Below are 12,894 nucleotides of genomic sequence, written 5' to 3'. Positions count from 1 at the left end.
TGCTGGGCTCCATTCTCGGGTCTGAACAGAGGGAGATCGTTGGTGTTCAATTTTCTAAACCGTCCGTCGCCATTCCCCGCACTGCGCATGCTTCAGGTCCCGCCCCTCATTCACTCCGATTGTTTGGAGGACCAGCCGCTCCCGCTCGGTCATCCAGCCCCGCCCCCTCTTCCTATTGGCCCGGAGCTGCCGTCAATCAGTCCCCGGGCATTGTGATGTGGAGCATGCGCAGTGTCATTGCTGTCCTTGGCGCTTGTTTGTCCCGGAGAAGCGGAGTCAGCGTTAGGCGGTGGCTGGGAGGATTTGGAAACACTTTGTGGATCCGCAAACCCTTCAGAATCATTGTCAGCTCCCTGGTTTGCAGCTGCGGGGCTTCTCCCTCCCTCCCTCCCGGGAACAGGCCCAGGTTAACGGCCCCATCCTGGCTCAGCCACTGGAGGATGGTTCACATCAGAGGATGGGGGAGGGGGACAATAAATAAGAGGTTACACTTTGACCTCAAATCAATGAGGACTCGGATCTCTGGGAAGGAAGGAAACCCTGGGAGGTGGGCGGGGAGGGTTCACAAACACCGGCTGGAGGCCCCAACACCCCCAGTAAAAAGCTGCAGCTCCCTGCAAGGGACCAGGAGAGAAAATAATTAATTGATTTTATTTTCACTCTGTACAAAAGAGAACTGAACTCAGCCAGAATAGAGAGTGGGAGAAAAGATTTGTGAAGATATTTCACACTGGGTTTGCCAGGCTGACCAACTCTCTCAGAGAAAATAAAAGGACATCCTTCATGAGTCTGTCGGAGCAGGTGAGCAGTATTGTGTGCGGTGCTGCTGGAACTGCGTGGGTGGGCACGGGCTGGTTGGCAGCCAGAACAGTTGGAAGAGGGTGCTGCACACATCCATCTTATGGGTGAAACAGCGCCCATACGCCATGCAGCCTGGCACAGTGGAGTCATGGGACAATCCATTGAAATATGAGCTGGTTGGTCAGTGTGAGAGTTGGTTGCAGGACAGGGAGGAGGGAAAGTGTTCAGGATGAGGATTTACTGCTGCACAGGAACAAGTGAGGAAACGATGTTCCACAGAAAGTAGAAATGTCTGTTCTGAATTTCTATCTTGTACTGACAGTGATGTTTCTAAACTCCTTTTACAGGATATTTGAAATATACACACATTAAATCATCCAACCTGGAGACACGAGGACATCTACACCATAGAGAACCCATGGAAATGTGCGGACTGTGGGAAGGAATTCAGTTCTCCATCCCAGCTGGAAGCACATCAGCGCAGTCACACTGGGAAGAGTCTGTTCATCTGCACCGCGTGTGGGAAGAGTTTTAGTCGAATGTTCAACCTTCGCACTCACCAGCGACTTCACACTGGGAACGGCCATTCACCTGCTCTGTGTGTATGAAGGGATTCAGCAGTTCATCTCGCCTGCTGAAACACAAGTGTGCTCACTAACTCATCTGATCTCCTGATACACCAGCGAGTTCACACCGGGGAGAGGCCGTTCACCTGCTCCATGTGTGGGAACAGATTCACTCAGTCACAAAACCTAATGAGACACCAGCGAGTTCACAAGTCTGGAGGCAGATTCCCCAGTTATTGAACAGGTAATCACATCTTGCACTGACCCATGTTCATTCTGATAGCTATGGTGTGTTTCTGCTGCTGTTAATAACTGCTGTAACCAGCTTGAGTTAACAATTCAGGTATTTGTTCAAGTTCAGATGGACTAATGGATCAACCAGGGTCTAATTGAATAACAGAGCAGACTTGAAGGGGTGAACAACCTATTCCATTTCCTGAGTAGTCTGTCCACAGGACTGTCCTACTCTTTAACTCTGCTCCATCGCTGGTTCCTGGTGAAGTGTCTTCTCCCCACTTAAGAACAAAGAAAAGTACAGCACAGGAACAGGCTTTCCATTTATCAGCTGGTGTTTCTGCTGCTGTTAATAACCCTATAACCAGCTGGAGTTAACTGTTCAGCTATTTGTTCTTCAAGTTCAGAAAGACTAATTGATCAGCCAGAGTCTAACTGAATGACAGAGCAGACTCAAAAGGCTGAATGAGCTACTCCATTTCCTGTGTTGTTTCCCCCCCGGGCCTCTCCCACTCTCTAACTCTGCTCCAGTGCTGGTTTCTGGTGAAGTGTCTTCCCCCCCAGTTCTCCCATCACTTTCCATTCATCAGCTGGTGTTTGAGCCCAAGTTTATTGGGAACAGGAGGAAATCATTTCTCCCCCTTGAGCCTGTTCTCTTATTGACTGGGGTCACGGCTGATCTGTGACCAAACTCCATTTACCTAGATATTGTTTTAATCCTGACTTCCCCAGTCTGTTACAATGTGATTTAAAAATAACTTTGATTTATATCAGACCCTTAATGTAGGAGAGTGTCCCAAGGTGAATCTCAGAAACATCAACTGACAGAATCAGACAGAACGTAACACTGAGGAACACGATAGGAAGGATGTGATTGCACTGGAAAGAGTGCAGAGGAGAGTCACCAGCATGTTGCCTGGGCTGGAGTGTTGGGAAGGCGATTTATTATCTAAATGGGGAGAGACTTCAGGGTGCTCCAGTGCAGAAGGATCTGGGTGTCCTCGTTCACCAGTCACAGAAAACCAGCATGCAGGTACAGCAGATTATAAAGAAAGTGAATGGAATGTTGGCGTTTATAGCTAAAGGATTAGAATATAAATGTAAGGAACTTTTCAAGGCATTGGTGAGGCCGCACCTGGAGTATTGTGCACAGTTTTGGTCCCTTTATTTGAGGAAAGTTGTAGTGGCATTGGAGGCAGTTCAGGGGAGGTTCACCAGATTGATTCCAGAGATGACGGGTTTGTCGTATGAAGAGAGAGAGGCCTATACTCTCTGGAATTTAGAAGAATGAGGGGAGATCAAATTGAGGTGTACAAGATGATAAAAGGTATGGATAAAGTAGACGTGGAGTGGATACTTCCTCTTGTGGGGTATTCTAGGACAAGAGCTTATAGTCTTAGGATAAGGGGCAGCAAATTTAAAACAGAGTTGAGGAGAAACTACTTCTCCCAAAGGGTTGTGAATCTGGAATTCGCTACCCTGAAGTGCGGTGGATGCTGGGACAGTGAGTAAATTTAAGGAGGAGTTAGACAGATTTTTAATTGGTTATGGGGAGAAGGCAGGAAAATGGGAATGAGGAGCATATCAGCCATGGTCGAATGGCAGAGCAGACTCGATGGGCCGAATGGCCTAATTCTGCTCCAATATCTTATGAACTTAACACAGACTTAAATGTATTCAATGACCAAGCCTACTACTTACTGGAGAAGGGATTTCCAAAGACTAATGATCTTCATAGAGAATACGTTTCTCCTCATGGTGTAAACTGAGACCTCTTATTTTCAACTGTTCCATAATTGGATATTACCCCATGAGGGGAAACATCCTCTCAGAATCTACCCGGTCAAGCTCCCCCAGGATCTAATATGCTTCACCAAGATCACCTCTCATTCTTCTGAATTCCAATGGGTAAAGACCCAACCTGTTCCACCTTTCCTCAGAAGCCAAACCCCCTCATCACAGGAGTCAGCCTCGTGAACATTTTCTCATCTGCTTCCAATGAAAATGTGTCCCAGCTTAAGTAATCCTGAGCCAGAAAGCAGGCAGACACAATGTTGTGAATTTCTATCCTGGACTGAGAGTGATGGGTTTTGGAAACTTATTTTACATGGGTTAGAAGGGGAGGATTTACCCACAGCAAACTGCAATCAAGTGAATGTTTAACAAAAACAAAGTGCTGGAAAATCCCAGCATGTCTGACAGCATCTTTGGAGAGAGAATAGAGCCAACGTTTCGAGTCTGAATGACTGTTTGGAGAACGGTCATCCAGACTTGAAACAGTGACAGAGGTGAAAGACCTGATGGACCGAATGGCCGACTCCTAATTCTTGAGGTGAAACATGTCACCATGGTTGTGAACAATCATGTTCAGCCTCGGACAATTATCAGGGAGAGAGATGGAGTCGGTGGCTGGGGAGTGAAGTTTGTAGCAAAGACTGAAACCAGTGACTTCAGTCTTCCCAATATATAAAATATCTGTTCATCCAGGACTGGATGGCAGACAAGTCAGGACAGTGTGTTTAAAGTTTTTTTTAAAAGTTTATCATGTCACGAGTAGGTTTATATTAACACTGCGATGAAGTTACTGTGAAAATCCCCAAGTGTGTGAGACTTGAAGGTGAATTTCGAGGTGTTCATTCACACTTGTGATCCTGGTCCTTCCAGGTGGTGGAAGTTGAGGGTTTGGGAGATTCTGTCAAAGCTCCAGCTGAGTTATAGATGTGTAAAATCCCTCTCCTCCTGCCATCACCAGCGCCTCCCCCATCCCCCCACAACCTCACCTCTTGCATTACTCCCCATTCTCTCCCACTGTCTTGAACTCTCCTTAAGTAGAGGCCTGAGTCTGTACAGACCCAGACTGGGTGGTAAGTTCCTTTCCCTGATGGACATTAGTGAATCAGTTGGGTTTTTATGATAATCCAGCACTGTTCATTAGTATCAGACAAATTACCAGATTCATTCAGCTCAATTTCACAAGCTGCCTTTGTGTTTTTGTGGGTTCTCTCTCACTTCTGTGTTTTTGTTTTAAATCAATTTCACAGGGTTTTAGAAGAGGAGGATTTACAGTCAGGAAACTGAAACCAAACATCACACCAGGAGCTGACAGAGGTGTATCATTTATCGTAACTTGAATATCATTGAATATTAAATATGGAAGGAAAAAGCACTGTTCACAGTGAGGAGAAACCATACACGTGTTGTGTGTGTGGACAAGGCTTCAGTCGATCATCCAGCCTGTCGAGACACAAGCACAGTCACACTGGGGAGAAGCTGTGGAAATGTGGGGATTGTGGGAAAGCGTTTAGTTATCCATCTGACCTGGAAACTCATCGACGCAGTCACACTGGGGAGAGACCATTCACCTGCCCTCAGTGTGGGAAGGGATTCACTCAGTCATCCAGCCTGCTAAAACACCAGCGAGATCACAATGGGGAGAGACCATTCACATGTTCTGAGTGTGGGAAGGGATTCACTCAGTTATCCAATCTGTTAGGACACCAACGTGGTCACACTGGGGAAAGCCCATTCACCTGCTCTGTGTGTTGGAAGGGATTCACTCAGTCATCCCACCTGATGACACATCAGCGAATTCACACTGGAGAGAGATCATTTACCTGCTCCGAGTGTGGGAATGGATTCATTCAGTTATCTGATCTGCTGAAACACCAGCGAATCCACACTGGGGAGAAACCATTTACCTGCTCTGTGTGTGGGAAGGGATTCACTCAGTCATCTCACCTACTGAAACATCAGCGAGTTCACACTGATGAGAGACCTTTTAAATGCCTGAACTGTGAGAAGTGCTTTAAAAGTTCTGTGGAACTAACATCCCATCAACGGGTTCACTCTGACGAGAGACCATTTAAATGCCTGGATTGTGGGAAGTGCTTTAAAAGTTCTGGGGAACTGGTGACCCATCAACGTATTCACACTGACGAGAGACCGTTCAGATGCTCTCGTTGTGGGACTGGATTCAGGAAATCATCTCAGCTCACCGTACACCAGAGAATTCACACTGGGGAGAGGCCGCTCGGCTGCTCGGAGTGTGGGAAGGGATTCAGTGATTCATCCAGTCTGCTGAAACACTGGCGCGTTCACACCGGGGAGAAACCGTTCTCCTGCTCTGTGTGTGGGAAGGGATTCACTCAGTCATCCCATCTGCTGAGACACCAGCGCGGTCACAAGTAATGACAATGATTGGGTTCTGCTGTTAATCACCTGCAGGATTGAATATTGAATATCATTCACTGGAGTCTGGTCCTGCTGATGTTAATAAACACCAGGCCGGTTATAGGTGTAAATATTCTGGATAAGAGTCAAATAAATCAGCTTTGTGTTAAACACAGTGTCTTGCGTCTTTTAAATACTGCTAACAGAAGTTAATTCCTTTTGAAGGGTTCTCCCTCTCCCCATCTCCTCCATCCTCACCTCCAACAAGTGTGAGGAGCTCCATCGCAGTTTATTTTTTACAGGTCAGTAGCTGTGAGACAGGCTCCGCAGCAGCTGTCCCCCTGAGGGAGCGTATTGGAAATGCCAACAGCACCCTCGCTTTCCTCAGTGCCCGTCCCCTTCCCTCCCTCCCTCCCTACCCGGCAGCACTGAGCCTTTCCCAGTGCACGTTTCACACTGACTGCCCGTTAATCAGCCAGCCAGCATGAGATCACTTTCCGGGGCCGATTTCCAGGGCTGATTACACCCACTTCCAGGCACTCCCATGTGAGTGTGCCCAACGGATGAAAAATTCAGGCCTTGCTGTCAGATTTAACAACAGGATGAGTTTCTGACCACATATCCATCCCATCACTGATACCAAATATTTCAATCTCCAAAATGTCCACAGTCTCCACCCCACTCCATCTGTTACCTTTAGTCTTGATGATTCCAATATATTTCTGAGCAGCCTCTCACATTCACCCCACTCCCCACATAGAAATGTGAGATCATCCAAAACTCTGCCGCCCGTCTGCTTTCTCACACCAAATCCTATTCATCCAAATCCTATTCATCCAAATCCTATTCATCCAAATCCTATTCATCCATAAAGCCTACATCGGCTTTAAGTCAAGTCATGTTTCAATTTTAAAATTCACATCCTTATTTTCAAATTCCTCCATGACCTTATCCCTCCCTATCTCAGTAATCTCCAATTTCACAATTCTCTGAAATCATAGAATCCTTTCAGTGCAGAAGGAGGCCATTTGGCCCATCAGGTCTGCACTGATAACAATCCCACGCAGGCCTTATCCTTGTAACCTCATATAATCCCCCTGACACACAGGGCAATCCCATCCAGACCTGTCCCATAACCCCAAGTATTTACCCTGCTCATCCCCCTAACCTACAACTAGGAGACACAGCCTCAAAATAAGGGAAGCAGATTTAGGACTGAGTTGAGGAGGAACTTCTTCACAGAAAGGGTTGTGAATCTGTGGAATTCCCTGCCCAGTGAAGCAGTTGAGGCTGCCTCATTGAATGTTTTTAAGGCAAGGATAGCTAGATTTTTGAACAGTAAAGTGCAGGTTTCCTCCGGGTGCTCCAGTTTCCTCCCACAGTCAAAAAGACGTGCTGGTTGGGTACATTGGCCATGCGAAATTCTCCCTCCGTTTACTCAAACAGGCGCCAGATTGTGGCGACTGGGGTATTTTCAGAGTAACTTCATTGCAATGTTAATGTAAGCCTATGTGTGACACTAATAAACAAACTATAAACAAAGTTAACTTTTAAAAACTTCTACCAAATTGGTTTCTCGAATCCCCCTTTTTATACTTTCAAAATGTAGAAAGCCATCCTCAGCTAATTGTTGGGAATTAGCCAATTGGTCGATAACTTGTCAATAATGACATTGGTTTGGTTTTTAGCTAATTGCACACGTTGTCTTAATTTTAAGACAATTCTTTCTCTCAAACGATATCTCTTAGCTTGGGGTAGCCTGAGTGTCAACCAATAATTGGTTCACATCAGTCATTCAATGTTGAGACATCTTGAACAGGAGCCGATTCATTCCCTCCAGTCAAGGTTAACAAGTCCTTTCATCTTTCTTTATTCTGTCAGCATGAGAAGGGAACATCTGATAATTCCCACAGCATTTTAACCATTCTTAATGTGTTTATAATTCTAAAAGTTATAAACTTGTGTTCAAATTTACATTTCCAGCCTTCATAACATATATATTAATGAATCATTTATTATTTAATTGTCTTACAATTAATGCTGTCTATTTAACTAATCTGGCTGCTTTCCAATTGTGGGAACTTCAGGCCACAAAAAAGGTAGTTAGAGTCATAGAGGTTTACAGCATGAAAACAGGCCCTTCGGCCCAACTTGTCCATGCCGCCCAGTTTTTACCACTAAGCTAGTCCTAATTGCCCTGTAATATTACTCATGATCTGTGCTTCCAAGCATTTTGAATGCGCATCTACAACAAGCAAACACATGTGATTCATGAAAGGCCCCCCAAAGGCCACATGTAGTCTGGACCACGGCCTATCAGGCCACTCCCAAGGATGAAGTGGTAATGTACCCAGTGTGTTGGGGTGAATGAACTCAGAAGAATCATTCAACACTTAAACCTGATTCAACAAATAGTTTATTGAGTTACGCCAGCAGGGAGAAGCCACAGGGACTGACCATGTGCAACTCCACCCAACAAAGAAAATAATCAATTCTTATCCAGTTACTCAACCCATCCCAGCTGGACACAATCCAATCAGAATGGTTATAGATTACACACATTACAGAAAGGTCCAATGAAATTAGTATTTGGACATCATGGGGCTTTGTGATCATCTCATGAACAGATAGGTGCCCCCATCATGATGTTTTCCAGAACCCCTTATCTACCATCCTTGGGGTTTTCTTTGTACATAGACTGAGTTTGAAAAGGGGTGGATTAAAAGTTTTCAAATGGATGTCAGCACTCTTCCTTTGTTCCAACCTAACGACCACACGGTCTGGGAATCATTTCTATTTAATAATCTCTCCTTTTAAACTCTTTTCTTCAGTATCCAATTCCAGAATTTTCCTTTTCATTGTGTTAATTGTGTCTTTGGACCTGACAGGAAGTTTAACCCAAGATCAATCCAACACAGGATTGGTCAGAATCATTTCACATGTCCCAAATTTTAAATAACCATTACAAATTAAAACTCATTCTCATGAGTGAATTGTATCCGGATTAAAATTCCCGCATGTTTAGTGAAATATCCTGGAATCCTGTCTCTGTCCAGTAAATATGGCTCCAAGTTCATAACTTTTGAAAAAAAAGCTTTATTAATTACACTTCCTTTTTAAAAATCTGTTTGATTTAAATCACAGACAGAAAACCTCAAAGCTTAAAGCGTTCAACCCACAAATATCATCCATACACAAACAGAGAAACTTAGCATGTGCTTTACAACAACAATAACCAAAATTAATTACTTAAGCGTTCTTGTGATCCTGTTTTTAAACTCCCAAAAATGCCTTTAATTAAAGACTCAAGGTAAGGTTAATTCCCCAGAAAGATAAACCTTAACAAATGTAGCCCAAAACAATGATAAAACACATCTACAAACATCCACATAAAACAAACAAAACACACAGATTCTCACAGCTCGTAAATTTCAAACAATGAATCCTCAGCATTCTCTCTCGCAGCTGTAGCTTCTTAAAGCGACAGAGCACTACAAACTCACAACTCCTTGATTAAAATAAGATGCAAGATCCTTCATTGTAACTTAACCCTTTTTCAGCCAACTTCCAAGGCCTGATTTTATCGGCAACATCTAATCTTTGTTGATTTAAAATCCCAAACACGTTACCACCTGCAAACTCTTTGTTCTTTATCTGGGGTTGAGGTGACAACACAATAAAATTCTCATAGTTATTCCAAATTCCTCCAGGCTACGCTTAAAATTTCCACATTTAACTGGCTCCAATAAATCCACAATTATAAACTAAAATAGACACGAGTTTCTGGGCGATTTAAAAACAAGTTAAAAACAAGATGCCAGAGGAAAGACAGAACAGGAGGAAAGAAAGGAGGGGGAGTTGCACTTTTGATTCAGGAAAACATCACGGCAGTACTGAGAGGGGATATATCCGAGGGTTCGCCTACTGAGTCAAAAGGGGTGAACTGAGAAAGAAGAAGGGGGAAATCACTTTGATAGGGTTGTACTATAGGCCCCCAAATAGTCGGTGGAAAATTGAGGAGCAAATATGTAAGGAGATTACAGATAGTTCCAAGAAAAATAGGGTGGTAATAGTCGGGGATTTTAACTTTCCCAACATTGACTGGGACAGACATAGTATTCGAGGCTTGGATGGGGAGAAATTTGTTGAGTGTATTCAGGAGGAATTTTTTATTCAGTATGTGGATGGCCCGACTAGAGAGGGGCAAAACCTGACCTCCTCTTGGGAAATAAGGAAGGGCAGGTGACAAAAGTGTTCGTGAGGGATCACTTTGGGACCAGTGACCATAATTCCATCAGTTTTAAGATACCTATGGAAAATGATTGGTCAGGTCCAAAAGTTAAAATTCTAAATTAGGGCAAGGCCAATGTTGATGGTATCAGGCAGGAACTTTCGACAGTTAACTGGGAGAGTCTGTGGGAAGGCAAAGGGACGTCTGGTAAGTGGGAGGCTTTCAAAAGTGTTTTAACCAGGGTTCAGTGTAAGCACATTGCTCTTAGAGTGATGGGCAAGGCTGGTAGAAGTCGAGAACCCTGGTTGACTCAAGATATTGAGGCCCTGGTCAAGAAGAAGAAGGAGGCACATGACATGCATAGGCAGCTGGGATCAAGTGGATCCCTTGAAGAGTATAGAGGGTGTAGGAGTAGAATTAAGAGAGAAATCAGGAGGACAAAAAGGGGACACGAGATTGTTTTGGCAGATGAGGCAAAGGAGAATCCAAAGAGGTTCTATAAATACATAAAGGGCCAAAGAGTAACTCGGGAGAGAGTAGGGCCTCTTAAGGATCAACAAGGACATCTATGTGCCGATCCACAAGAGATGGGTGAGATCATAAATGAATATTTTTCATCATTATTTATTGTTGAGAAAAGCATGGATGTTAGGGAACTTGGGGAAATAAAGTGATGTCTTGAGGAGTGTACTTATAACAGAGAAGGAGGTGCTGGAAGTCATAAAGCGCATCAAGGTAGATAAATCCCCGGGACCTGATGAAGTGTATCCCAGAACACTGTGGGAGGCTAGAGAGGAAATTGCGGGTCTCCGAGCAGAGATATTTGAATCATTGATAGTCACAGGTGAGGTGCCTGAAGATTGGAGGGTGGCAAATGTTGAGCCTTTGTTTAAAAAGGGCTGCAGGGAAAAGCCTGGGAACTACAGGCCGGTGTGATTCACATCTGTAAGTTGTCAGAAGGTATTTGAGAGACAGGATCTACAGGCATTTAGAGATGCAGGGACTGATTAGGGACGGTCAGCATGGCTTTGTGAGTGGAAAATCATGTCTCACAAATTTGATTGAGTTTTTTGAAGGGGTAACCAAGAAGGTAGATGAGGGCAGTACAGGTGATGCTGTCTACATGGACTTTAGCAAGGCCTTTGACAAGGTACCGCATGGTAGATTGTTGCTTAAGGTTAAATCTAATGGAATCCAGGGTGAGTTCGCCAAATGGATACAAAACTGGCTTGATGACAGAAGACAGAGGGTGGTTGTAGAAGGTTGTTTTTCAAACTGGAGCCTGTGACCAGCGGTGTGCCTCAAGGATCGGTGCTGGGTCCACTGTTATTTGTCATTTATATTAATGATTTGGATGAGAATGTAGGAGGCATGGTTAGTAAGTTTTCAGATGACACCAAGGTTGGTGGTATCGTGGACAGTGAAGAAGGTTATCTAGGATTGTAGCATGATCTTGTTGGGACGTCTTGTTGAAGTTGTACAAGACATAGGTAAGGCCACACTTGGAATACTGTGTACAGTTCTGGTCACCCTATTATAGAAAGCATATTATTAAACTGGAAAGAGTGCAGAAAAGATTTACTCGGATGCTACCGGGACTTGGTGGTTTGAGTTATAAAGAGAGGCTGGATAGACTGGGACTTTTTTCCCTGGAATGTAGGAGGCTGAGGGGTGAACTTATAGAGGTCTATAAAATAATGAGGGGCCAGTGGACTGACAAATGGCAGATGGAGTTTAATTCAGATAAATGCGAGGTGATACATTTTGGGCGATCGAACCAGGGCAGGACTTACTCAGTTAATGGTAGTGTGTTGGGGAGAGTTACAGAACAGAGATCTAGGGGTACAGGTTCATAGCTCCTTGAAAATGGAGTTGCAGGTGGACAGAGTGGTGAAGAAGGCATTCTGCATGTTGGTCAGAACATTGAATACAGGAGTTGGGACGTCTTGTTGAAGTTGTACAAGACATTGGTAAGGCCACACTTGGAATACTGTGTACAGTTCTGGTCACCCTATTATAGAAAGCATATTATTAAACCAGAAAGAGTGCAGAAAAGATTTACTGGGATGCTACCGGGACTTGGTGGTTTGAGTTATAAAGAGAGGCTGGATAGACTGGGACTTTTTTCCCTGGAATGTAGGAGGCTTTGTAGTGATCTTATAGAGGTCTATAAAATAATGAGGGACATAGATCAGCGAGATAGTCAACATCTTTTCCCAAAGGTAGGGGAGCCTAAAACTAGAGGGCATAGGTTTAAGGTGAGAGGGGAGAGACACAGAAGGATCCAGAGGGGCATTTGTTTCACACAGAGGGTGGTGAGTGTCTGAAAAAAGGTGCCAGAGCTAGTAGTAGAGGCGGGTACAATTTTGTCTTTTAAAAAGCGTTTAGACAGTTACATGGGTAAGATGGGTGTCGAGGGATATGGGCCAAACGTGGGCAATTGGGACTAGCACAGGGGTTAAAAAAGGGGCGGCATGGACAAGTTGGGCAGAAGGGCCCGTTTCCAAGCTGGAAACCTCTATCACTAAATGAACTGTCTGCTGAAAGGGTTAACTTTTCTACAGAATCTAAAGGGGTGGGGAGTGAGCAGAAAACACTTGGCACACAATTACATCACTTTACATAATTTTTAAAAACTTGTCCAACAACAAAATAAAGTTGATTTTAAACTTAATCTATTAATTCTTTTGTTCTCTTCCTCAACCTAATTATTTTTATTTGATCAGTTTTTGTTAGGGATAGGTAACTTCCGTTCTTTATAGACTGGTTCACTGGTTTTGTTGATTCTACATGGGCTCGGAGAATCAGAACCCAGACTTTATCATCCTTATCCTTTTTCTCCCTTTGCCACCACTCCCTCTGTTTTGCGGGAGGGTCGTGGGGATTCCACTC

General features: G+C 44.2%; 1 protein-coding gene across 3 annotated transcripts; it reads left to right on the top strand.

Moving 5' to 3' along the window:
- Positions 1 to 248: 248 nt before the first annotated feature.
- LOC144483350 (uncharacterized) lies at positions 249 to 6,141 on the top strand. 3 transcript variants are annotated; one of them, XM_078202066.1, is made up of 3 exons: positions 249 to 801; positions 1,149 to 1,611; positions 4,643 to 6,141. In XM_078202066.1, exon 3 carries the CDS (start codon positions 4,752 to 4,754, stop codon positions 5,787 to 5,789), a length of 1,038 nt encoding a protein of 345 aa, XP_078058192.1. In that variant the 5' UTR covers positions 249 to 801; positions 1,149 to 1,611; positions 4,643 to 4,751; the 3' UTR covers positions 5,790 to 6,141. The 3 variants fall into 3 exon arrangements, with proteins under 3 accessions (XP_078058192.1, XP_078058193.1, XP_078058194.1); XM_078202067.1 differs by lacking the exon at positions 249 to 801 and having other exon boundaries at positions 1,042 to 1,611; XM_078202068.1 differs by lacking the exons at positions 249 to 801; positions 1,149 to 1,611 and adding an exon at positions 2,350 to 2,634 and having other exon boundaries at positions 4,643 to 5,789.
- Positions 6,142 to 12,894: the final 6,753 nt, after the last annotated feature.

Source organism: Mustelus asterias, unplaced genomic scaffold, assembly GCF_964213995.1.
Source record: "Mustelus asterias unplaced genomic scaffold, sMusAst1.hap1.1 HAP1_SCAFFOLD_63, whole genome shotgun sequence".
NCBI classification, from domain to species: domain Eukaryota; kingdom Metazoa; phylum Chordata; class Chondrichthyes; order Carcharhiniformes; family Triakidae; genus Mustelus; species Mustelus asterias.
This window is presented reverse-complemented; position numbering and strand designations above follow the sequence as displayed.